Genomic DNA, 11345 nt, shown 5'->3' with positions numbered 1-11345 from the left:
ATCTGGGGCTGGGTCCCAGTTCAGTTTCTCCAACGAACAGGGATGGGGAAGGTGTACGTTTGAGTGATTCGCCCCCACCCACCCCAAAAACAGAAAGCTCGATCACTGGGGGCCGAGGAGGATGTTGGGAGGTGGCAGAAGGTTCTGGAAAGAGAGACTTGTTCCATTATCTACAACAACCGTCAACATTTATTTAAAATCACAATTCAACAGAGACAGAACTAAACACTCCCAGCTCCCTCTACACTGTCCCCCCCATCAAACACTCCCAGGGACAGGGACAGCACGGGTTAGATACAGAGTAAAGCTCCCTCTACACTGTCCCCCATCAAACACTCCCAGGGACAGGGACAGCACGGGGTTAGATACAGCGTAAAGCTCCCTCTACACTGTCCCCCATCAAACACTCCCAGGGACAGGGACAGCACGGGGTTAGATACAGAGTAAAGCTCCCTCTACACTGTCCCCCCATCAAACACTCCCAGGGACAGGGACAGCACGGGGTTAGATACAGAGTAAAGCTCCCTCTACACTGAGAGGGGGTGGGGGTGAGGGTGATGAGTGTGGGAGGGTGGAAGGAGGTGAATGTCGGGGGGAAGGGGTCGCGCTGGTGTTTCAGAAGTCGTCATCGTCACAGATATCGAGGTAAACATCAAACGCCTCTCGGTTACAGTTCCCCTCGGGGGTGAAGACATACTTATGGAAGGTGCCATCGACACAGATCGCTGCGGGGGAGAGAGAGAGAGAGCGAGAGAGAGAGAGATGGGGGGGAGGGGGAGGGGGAGAGAGAGAGGGAGAGAGAGAGAGAGAGAGAGAGATGGGGGGGGGGGGAGGGGGAGAGAGAGAGAGAGAGAGAGAGAGACACAAAGACAGGGAGGGAGAGAGAGAGAGAGAGAGAGAGAGAGACAGGGAGGGGAGAGAGAGAGAGAGACGGGGGGGAGAGAGAGAGACGGGGGGGGGGGAGAGAGAGAGAGACGGGGGGGAGAGAGAGAGACGGGGGGGGGGAGAGAGAGAGAGACGGGGGGGGGGAGAGAGAGAGAGAGAGAGACGGGGGGAGAGAGAGAGAGAGAGAGACGGGGGGGGAAGAGAGAGAGAGACAGGGAGGGGGCGGAGAGAGAGAGAGATGGGGAGGGGGTTAGAAACAGGAGAGACAACAGTCCGGCCCCTCGTGGGGACGGGGAGTGCGCGCACATGATGCCTCGGTTGGACTGATTCGCGAGGCCTCCCCAGGTCCAGCCCAGGCCCCTCCCTGGGGGCCTTCTGATTGGTCTTGCCCTTTGCCGCTGATTCTCATCATCCCTCCCACCCCATCGCGGGACCCCCACCCTCACGCACCAATCAGAATCCCCTCTCCTTCCCTGCATCAGACCCTCGACTCCTCCTCTCAGGCCTCAAGGAATCCGCACCGACCCCCCCACACCCCTCCCCCATTCCCACTGTCCCCCATCTCCCATTCCCTGTCCATACCGTCCCCCCACACCCCTTCCCCATCCCCACCGTCCCCCCACACCCCTTCCCCATCCCCACCGTCCCCCCACACCCATTCCCCATTCCCACCGTCCCCCCCACACCCCTTCCCCATTCCCACTGTCCCCCATCTCCCATTCCCCATTCCCACTATCCCCCCCTCCCCCCTCCCCCATTCCCACCGTCCCCCCACACCCCTCCCCCATTCCCACTGTCCCCCATCTCCATTCCCTCTCCCCGACCCCCCCACACCCCTTCCCCATTCCCTCTGTCCCCTCCCCCTGCCCCCCCAATAGCTGTCCTCCATTGCCCCACCCCCTCAGCCCCTCCCCCGGCCCCCGGCACACCCCCCCACCCACCCCGCTCCGACATTCCGTACCGATGACTGAGTTGACGTTCTTGGATGTGTTTTTCCCGAAGGCGCAGATACAGGCGCACTCCGCAGGGACGGTGAAACTCGCCAGGCTCCACTGGGAATCCACGTACTGCCCAATCACCGGGCCCACCTTGCCCACTCGAGCCAACCTGACCAATCACACCAGAGCAAACGGGTACGCATCAAAAGATGGAGCGGCCATTTGCAGTGTCCATCCCCACTGACTGTGGGCAGCCATTTGCAGTGCCCATCCCCACTGACTGTGGGCAGCCATTTGCAGTGCCCATCCCCACTGACCGAGAGGTGGCCATTTGCAGTGCCCATCCCTACTGACTGTGGGCGGCCATTTGCAGTGCCCATCCCCACTGACCGAGAGGCGGCCATTTGCAGTGCCCATCCCCACTGACCGAGAGGCGGCCATTTGCAGTGCCCATCCCCACTGACTGTGGGCGGCCATTTGCAGTGCCCATCCCCACTGACCGAGAGGTGGCCATTTGCAGTGCCCATCCCTACTGACTGTGGGCGGCCATTTGCAGTGTCCATCCCCACTGACCGAGAGGCGGCCATTTGCAGTGTCCATCCCCACTGACCGAGAGGCGGCCATTTGCAGTGCTCATCCCCACTGACTGTGGGCGGCCATTTGCAGTGTCCATCCCCACTGACCGAGAGGTGGCCATTTGCAGTGCCCATCCCCACTGACTGTGGGCGGCCATTTGCAGTGTCCATCCCCACTGACCATGGCGGCCATTTGCAGTGCCCATCCCCACTGACTGTGGGCGGCCATTTGCAGTGTCCATCCCCACTGACCGAGAGGTGGCCATTTGCAGTGCCCATCCCTACTGACTGTGGGCGGCCATTTGCAGTGTCCATCCCCACTGACCGAGAGGCGGCCATTTGCAGTGTCCATCCCCACTGACCGAGAGGCGGCCATTTGCAGTGCCCATCCCCACTGACTGTGGGCGGCCATTTGCAGTGTCCATCCCCACTGACCATGGCGGCCATTTGCAGTGCCCATCCCCACTGACTGTGGGCGGCCATTTGCAGTGTCCATCCCCACTGACCATGGCGGCCATTTGCAGTGCTCATCCCCACTGACTGTGGGCGGCCATTTGCAGTGTCCATCCCCACTGACTGTGGGCGGCCATTTGCAGTGTCCATCCCCACTGACCGAGAGGCGGCCATTTGCAGTGTCCATCCCCACTGACCGAGAGGCGGCCATTTGCAGTGTCCATCCCCACTGACCGAGAGGCAGCCATTTGCAGTGCCCATCCCCACTGACCGAGAGGCAGCCATTTGCAGTGTCCATCCCCACTGACAGTGGACGGCCATTTGCAGTGTCCATCCCCACTGACCGAGGGGCGGCCACTTGCAGTGTCCATCCCCAGTGACCGTGGACCGAGAGGCGGCCATTTGCAGTGTCCATCCCACTGACCGTGGACGGCCATTTGCAGTGTCCATCCCCAGTGTCAGACCCTGCCATTCCAGGGTTCGAACGCCCCCCCCAGCCCTCCCCGTTCCTCACTCACGCTGATCTCCGGTTAAGTTTGGTGTCCTTGAGGGCGAAGATGTGAACCGTTCCCTTGTCACTTGACGCACAGAGAAAAGACGACTCATAACTGAAGTTGATGCTGTTGGGGGAGGGGCAGGGTGGGGTAATAACAGAATCAGCATCCCGGGATTCCCTACCCCCTCCACCCCCTCCCCCTTGAGCAGCACGTTACTGCCCCAGGATTTGGAACACCACTCTCTATATCCCATGGCAGAGAATGAGGCCATTCTGCCCATTGAGCCAGTGCTGGCCCTAATGGAACCATTCCAGCACTCCCATCCTCTCTGCTGTTCTTCCCCCCCCACTCCCCGACAAATGCCCTGTACGTATCTCCAACCCCTCCCATCCCGTTCCTCCCCTTTCGGAGCTTTCAAATACACTCCGCATCCGCAACACCGCCAGATCACAGAGAATTCCCCCTCTATCCCCGTCTCCCCCCTCTGGGTCTGTATCCCATTCCCCCTCTATCCCCGTCTCCCCCTCTGGGTCTGTATCCCATTCCCCCTCTATCCCCGTCTCCCCCTCTGGGTCTGTATCCCGTTCCCCCTCTATCCCCATCTCCCCCTCTGGGTCTGTATCCCGTTCCCCCTCTATCCCCGTCTCCCCCTCTGGGTCTTTATCCCGTTCCCCCTCTATCCCCGTCTCCCCCTCTGGGTCTTTATCCCATTCCCCCTCTATCCCCCTCTCCCCCTCTGGGTCTGTATCCCGTTCCCCCTCTATCCCCCTCTCCCCCTCTGGGTCTGTATCCCGTTCCCCCTCTATCCCCCTCTCCCCCTCTGGGTCTGTATCCCGTTCCCCCTCTATCCCCCTCTCCCCCTCTGGGTCTTTATCCCGTTCCCCCTCTATCCCCGTCTCCCCCTCTGGGTCTGTATCCCGTTCCCCCCTCTATCCCCGTCTCCCCCTCTGGGTCTGTATCCCGTTCCCCCTCTATCCCCGTCTCCCCCTCTGGGTCTGTATCCCGTTCCCCCCTCTATCCCCGTCTCCCCCTCTGGGTCTGTATCCCGTTCCCCCTCTATCCCCGTCTCCCCCTCTGGGTCTGTATCCTGTTCCCCCTCTATCCCCGTCTCCCCCTCTGGGTCTTTATCCCGTCCCCCCTCTATCCCGTCTCCCCCTCTGGGTCTTTATCCCATTCCCCCTCTATCCCCGTCTCCCCCTCTGGGTCTTTATCCCCTCCCCCTCTATCCCCGTCTCCCCCTCTGGGTCTTTATCCCGTTCCCCCCCTCTATCCCCGTCTCCCCCTCTGGGTCTTTATCCCCTCCCCCTCTATCCCCGTCTCCCCCTCTGGGTCTTTATCCCGTTCCCCCCCTCTATCCCCGTCTCCCCCTCTGGGTCTTTATCCCGTTCCCCCTCTATCCCCGTCTCCCCCTCTGGGTCTTTATCCCGTTCCCCCTCTATCCCCGTCTCCCCCTCTGGGTCTTTATCCCCTCCCCCTCTATCCCCGTCTCCCCCTCTGGGTCTTTATCCCGTTCCCCCTCTATCCCCGTCTCCCCCTCTGGGTCTTTATCCCGTCCCCCCTCTATCCCCGTCTCCCCCTCTGGGTCTTTATCCCATTCCCCCTCTATCCCCGTCTCCCCCCTCTGGGTCTTTATCCCGTTCCCCCTCTATCCCCGTCTCCCCCTCTGGGTCTTTATCCCGTCCCCCCTCTATCCCCGTCTCCCCCCCCGGGTCTTTATCCCGTTCCCCCCTCTATCCCCGTCTCCCCCTCTGGGTCTGTATCCCGTTCCCCCCTCTATCCCCGTCTCCCCCTCTGGGTCTTTATCCCGTTCCCCCTCTATCCCCGTCTCCCCCTCTGGGTCTGTATCCCGTTCCCCCCCTCTATCCCCGTCTCCCCCCCCGGGTCTTTATCCCGTTCCCCCTCTATCCCCGTCTCCCCCTCTGGGTCTTTATCCCGTCCCCCCTCTATCCCCGTCTCCCCCTCTGGGTCTTTATCCCGTCCCCCCTCTATCCCCGTCTCCCCCTCTGGGTCTTTATCCCGTCCCCCCCTCTATCCCCGTCTCCCCTCTGGGTCTTTATCCCGTCCCCCCCTCTATCCCCGTCTCCCCCCTCTGGGTCTTTATCCCGTTCCCCCCTCTATCCCCGTCTCCCCCTCTGGGTCTTTATCCCATTCCCCCTCTATCCCTGTCTCCCTGTGCCCAGTGCCAGTGGGTGCTGTGCCCCTGACCCCCGGATCCTCACCAGTACAGGGTGGCAGGGTCTGTGCCCCTCCTCAGCTCCACCAGCTTCTCCTTAGTTTGGGTATCGAACAATCGGATCAGCGTGCCCTGGTCGGAGAGGAGGACAGGAACGTTCAGCCAGCAGGAAGGGGCGGGGGAGGAGAGAGAGAGGGAGGGGGACCTTCGGCTGCAGGAGGCATCGCGCTCTCCCCCCAGGCTGGCTCCCCGGTGCGGCCGTGGGACTGAGGGCGGATGTGAGGCTGGGGGCATTAGCACGTGCCCCCGGGGACAACTCCTGGTCAGGGAATCCCGATTGGGAGGGGGAGGGAGGGAGGGGGTGAGAATGGGGGCCAGGCCGGGGTTGAGGTACACATCCCTGGGGCAGGAACCGCACGGCAGCGTGGGAGTCGAGACGCAGCAAGAAGGGAAGCCTGGCCACAAAGGCCCAGTGATAGTCACAGGCGATGGGCCAAAGGGTCTCCCCTCGGTCAGATTTAACAGCCAGAAATAGCAGGTCAGTGACACTGACCCCAATCCATGTTGGGACTAACCCGTCGAGAGGCCTGATAGAAACATACAGCACGGAAACAGGCCCTTCGGGCCATCTCATCCGTGCTGACCCTCGCCAGCACCCGGCCCATCTCCCTCCAAACCCTCCCCGCCCGTGTCCCCATCCAAATGCCTCTTAAATGTTGTCATTGTACCCGCCTCCACCTCATCCTCTGGCAGCTCATTCCATACACGTACCACCCTCTGGGGGGAAAGAGTTGCCCCTGAGGTCCCTTTTATATCTTTCCCCCCTCACCCCAAACCTACGCCCCTCTAGTCCTGGACTCCCCCAGCCCAGGGAACGGACGGATGAACAGTCCCCATTGGGAAAGCCCTTAGGCCCTTAACATGACTGAGATTTACCTTCAGATGGAGGAGGAGGGGGGTGGGTCTCCGCGCGACACCAGGGGGAGAGGGTCTACAAGGGGACAGTAACACCGAGGGAGAGTGTGCGCACATTGAGGAGAGTGTGTCTCACCGAGAGTGAGAGAGAGAGTAACAGCGAGTGACAGTGAGAGAGTGAGAGTGAGCAACAGCAAGGGTGACAGAGAGTGAGAGTGACAGAGAGAGTGACAGAAAGAGTGAGAGTGAGCGTGAGAGAGCGAGAGTGCGAGATAGTGAAAGAGTGACAGTGAGAGTGAGTGCGAGAAAGAGTGCGAGTGCGAGACAGAGAGTGAAAGAGAGCGAGAGCGAGTGAGAGAAAGAGTGCGAGTGTGAGACAGAGTGAAAGAGTGACAGTGAAAGAGTGAGAGAGTGAGAGAGAGAGCGAGAGAGAGAGCGAGAGAGAGAGAGCGAGACAGCGAGCGAGACAGCGAGCGTGACAGCGAGAGTGACAGCGAGAGTGACAGCGAGAGTGACAGCGAGAGAGAGACAGCGAGAGAGACAGCGAGAGAGACAGCGAGACAGCGAGCGAGACAGCGAGCGAGACAGAGAGCGAGACAGCGAGCGAGACAGCGAGAGTGACAGCGAGAGTGAGACAGCGAGAGTGACAGCGAGAGTGACAGCGAGAGTGACAGCGAGAGTGACAGCGAGAGTGACAGCGAGAGTGACAGCGAGAGAGAGACAGCGAGAGAGAGAGCGAGAGAGAGACAGCGAGAGAGAGAGCGAGAGAGAGACAGCGAGAGAGACAGCGAGAGAGAGAGCGAGAGAGAGAGCGAGAGAGAGAGCGAGAGAGAGAGCGAGAGAGAGAGCGAGAGAGACAGCGAGAGAGACAGCGAGAGAGACAGCGAGAGAGCGACAGCGAGAGAGAGAGCGAGAGAGTGACAGCGAGAGAGAGACAGCGAGAGAGAGAGCGAGAGAGAGAGCGAGAGAGAGAGCGAGAGAGAGAGCGAGCGAGAGGGCGAGCGAGAGAGAGGGAGAGCGAGAGAGTGACAGCGAGAGAGTGACAGCGAGAGAGTGACAGCGAGAGAGTGACAGCGAGAGAGAGAGACAGCGAGAGAGAGAGACAGCGAGAGAGAGAGACAGCGAGAGAGAGAGACAGCGAGAGAGAGAGCGAGCGAGAGAGCGAGCGAGAGAGCGAGAGAGAGGGAGAGTGAGAGAGAGACAGCGAGAGAGAGGGAGAGTGAGAGAGAGACAGCGAGAGAGAGAGCGAGAGAGAGAGCGAGAGAGAGACAGCGAGAGAGACAGCGAGAGAGACAGCGAGAGAGACAGCGAGAGAGACAGCGAGAGAGAGAGCGAGAGAGAGAGCGAGAGAGCGAGCGAGAGATCGAGAGAGTGACAGCGAGACAGAGCGAGAGAGAGACAGCGAGAGACAGCGAGAGAGACAGCGAGAGAGACAGCGAGAGAGACAGCGAGAGAGTGACAGCGAGAGAGTGACAGCGAGAGAGTGACAGCGAGAGAGTGACAGCGAGAGAGAGACAGCGAGAGAGAGAGCGAGCGAGAGAGCGAGCGAGAGAGCGAGCGAGCGAGAGGGAGAGCGAGAGAGAGACAGCGAGAGAGACAGCGAGAGTGACAGCGAGAGAGTGACAGCGAGAGAGTGACAGCGAGAGAGTGACAGCGAGAGAGAGACAGCGAGAGAGAGACAGCGAGAGAGTGACAGCGAGAGAGTGACAGCGAGAGAGTGACAGCGAGAGAGTGACAGCGAGAGAGAGAGCGAGAGAGAGAGCGAGAGAGAGAGCGAGCGGGAGAGCGAGAGAGACAGTGAGAGAGACAGCGAGAGAGAGACAGCGAGAGAGAGACAGCGAGAGAGAGACAGCGAACGAGAGACAGCGACGAGAGAGAGACAGCGAGAGAGAGAGAGAGAGAGAGAGAGAGACAGCGAGAGAGAGAGAGCGAGAGAGAGAGAGCGAGAGAGAGAGCGAGCGGGAGAGCGAGAGAGACAGCGAGAGAGAGACAGCGAGAGAGACACAGCGAGAGAGAGACAGCGAGAGAGAGACAGCGAGAGAGAGACAGCGAGAGAGACAGCGAGAGAGAGAGAGAGAGAGAGAGAGAGACAGCGAGAGAGAGAGAGCGAGAGACAGCGAGAGAGCGACAGCGAGAGAGCGACAGCGAGAGAGCGACAGCGAGAGAGCGACAGCGAGAGAGCGACAGCGAGAGAGCGAGAGCGAGTGTGAGACTGAAAGAGTGACAGAGAGCGCGAGAGTGAAAGAAAGAGTGCGAGTGTGAGACTGAGAGTGAAAGAGTGACAGTGAGAGAGGGTGAGAGAGTGCGAAAGAGTGACAGTGAGAGGGGGTGAGAGAGAGAGAGCGAGAGTGAGTGCGAGAGTGAGTGCGAGAGTGAAAGAGTGACAGTGAGAGGGGGTGAGAGTGAGAGTGAGTGAGAGAAAGAGAGTGCGAGTGTGAGACTGAGAGTGAAAGAGTGACAGTGAGAGAGAGCGAGAGAGAGAGAGCGAGAGTGACAGTGAGAGCGAGAGCGAGTGCGAAAGAGTGACAGTGAGAGGGGGTGAGAGAGAGTGACAGTGAGAGTGAGTGAGAGAAAGAGAGTGCGAGTGTGAGACAGAGTGAAAGAGCGACAGCGACAGCGAGAGTGACAGCGAGAGTGAGGACCCCCTGGTCCTGAGGGCGTACCTTGCGGGAGGCTGATGCCACGACGGTGCCCTGCTGGTTGAGGGCGATGCAGGCGATCTCACTCTGATGGGCATTCACCGTGAATGGGGCAGAGGATGTGCCCGGCTTCGTGTTAGACAGATCCTGGCACACAGACAGACAGACGGACAGCGGGTGAGAGGGGGTCCTCCCGGTAACACCAAACACCCCCCCAGACAGTGCCACCCCTCACCTACCTCCCCACCCCCACCCCCATCCCTCCGCCCGGACCCCACCCCCCGGGGGGGGGGGGGGGAGGTATCAGCTGTACACCCATCACTCTGTGTGGGGGGTCAGCACAGCTGAAGGGTTCATAGGTCAGGACAGGGATAGGGAGGGGGTGTAGGGGCTGGGGGAGGGTGAGGGTGGGTGTGAGGGTGGGTGTGAGGGTGAGGGTGGGGGGGGGTGGGGGTGAGGGTGTGAGGGTGGGTGTGAGGGTGAGGGTGGGCGTGGGGGTGAGGGTGTGAGGGTGTGAGGGTGGGTGTGAGGGTGAGGGTGGGCATGGGGGTGAGGGTGTGAGGGTGTGAGGGTGGGTGTGAGGGTGGGTGTGAGGGTGAGGGTGGGGTGGGGGTGAGGGTGTGAGGGTGGGCGTGGGGGTGAGGGTGTGAGGGTGAGGGTGAGGATGGGGGTGTGAGGGTGGGGGTGTGAGGGTGGGGGTGTGAGGGTGGGGGTGTGAGGGTGGGGGTGGGGGGTGGGGGGATCCTGTGACACTCACCACCAGTTGCAGGCTCCCACACTTGTGCCCCGGAAACACCAGCAGCTGTTTCTCCAGACTCGGACACAGGTCACACAGCCCTGCAGCAACAACAACAACAACAACCTGCATTTAGCTAGCGCCTTCCACGCTGGAAACCATCGACCAGGTCCTCCCGGGGGGCAGGGGGAGCACCAACTGGGGAGTGGGGGGGGGAGGGGGGGGAACAGAGAGACGGGGGAGTGGGGGGGGGGGACAGAGAGACGGGGGAGTGGGGGGGGGACAGAGAGACGGGGGAGTGGGGGGGGAACAGAGAGACAGGGGAGTGGGGGGGGGGACAGAGAGATGGGGGAGTGGGGGGGGGACAGAGAGAGTTGGGGTTGTGAGGGGGTGGGGAGGTGACAGAGAGAGAGACCAAGGGGGAGAGAGAGATGGAGAGGAGGAGGGAGGGAGAGAGAGAGAGAGAGAGAGAGATGGAGAGGTGGGAGAGAGAGAGGGAGCATGTGGGTGGGGGGGGGATGAGATGGATAGTGGAGGGCAAGGACAGGGAGGGAACGAGGGAGTGAGAATGGGTGATGGAGATTGGAGGAGTCAGGGAAGGCCACAAAGACAGGAGGAGGCCATTCTGCCCATTCTGCCTGTCCTATCCCCCAGATGAAATCCCCAGGACAGCTCCGGAACAGCGTGATGAGCTGTTTCTGTCAAACACCGAACAGAGAGCGATCGGAGGAAGGGAGGGGTCCGGCCGGACGGGAAACACTCACCTTTCGGATTCTCCCGGGTATCAAACTCAAACAGTTTGGTGGGATTGTCCGGGAAGGTGTATACGTAGATCCGGTGACACACGACAATAATGATCCTGGAGGGGAGAACACACAACATAATACCCACCAATAACACCAGCGTCCAACCCACATCACCCCCCAGGGGCCCCCACCACCCACACTCACACAACCTCAGGGCAGCCCTGAGGGAGCGGGCACTGTGGGAGGGTCAGTGCTGAGGAGTGGGCACTGTCGGAGGGTCAGTACTGAGGGAGTGGGCACTGTCGGAGGGTCAGTACTGAGGGAGTGGGCACTGTCGAGGGTCAGTACTGAGGGAGTGGGCACTGTCGGAGGGTCAGTGCTGAGGGAGGGGCACTGTCGGAGGGTCAGTACTGAGGGAGCGGGCACTGTCGGAGGGTCAGTGCTGAGGGAGCGGGCACTGTCGGAGGGTCAGTGCTGAGGGAGTGGGCACTGTCGGAGGGTCAGTGCTGAGGGAGTGGGCACTGTCGGAGGATCAGTGCTGAGGGAGCGGGCACTGTCAGAGGGTCAGTGCTGAGGGAGCGGGCACTGTCGGAGGTCAGGGCTGAGGGAGCGGGCACTGTCGGAGGGTCAGTGCTGAGGGAGCGGGCACTGTCGGAGGGTCAGTCCTGAGGGAGTGGGGTGACGGCGAGGGGGGGACGGCGAGGGCGAGGGGGCGGCGGCGAGGGGGGGACAGCGAGAGGGGGACGGCGAGGGGGGGACGGCGAGGGGGGGACGACGGCGAGGGGGGG

At 61.3% G+C, this 11345-nt stretch overlaps 1 protein-coding gene across 1 annotated transcript; it reads right to left on the bottom strand.

Moving 5' to 3' along the window:
* Nucleotides 1-166: 166 nt before the first annotated feature.
* wdr45 (WD repeat domain 45) lies at nucleotides 167-10670 on the bottom strand (the record flags this gene model as incomplete). The annotated part of the gene is made up of 7 exons (XM_060823344.1): nucleotides 167-725; nucleotides 1847-1992; nucleotides 3370-3471; nucleotides 5568-5653; nucleotides 9100-9222; nucleotides 9833-9912; nucleotides 10576-10670. Coding segments are annotated over 7 exons (742 nt in total), but the record flags the coding sequence as incomplete, so codon positions are not given.
* Between the last annotated feature and the right edge of the window lie 675 nt (nucleotides 10671-11345).

The sequence above is a fragment of the Hemiscyllium ocellatum genome, unplaced genomic scaffold (genome assembly GCF_020745735.1).
Source record: "Hemiscyllium ocellatum isolate sHemOce1 unplaced genomic scaffold, sHemOce1.pat.X.cur. scaffold_625_pat_ctg1, whole genome shotgun sequence".
NCBI lineage: Eukaryota > Metazoa > Chordata > Chondrichthyes > Orectolobiformes > Hemiscylliidae > Hemiscyllium > Hemiscyllium ocellatum.
Note: the sequence above shows the minus strand (reverse complement) of the source record. Positions and strands in the feature narration are given on the sequence as shown.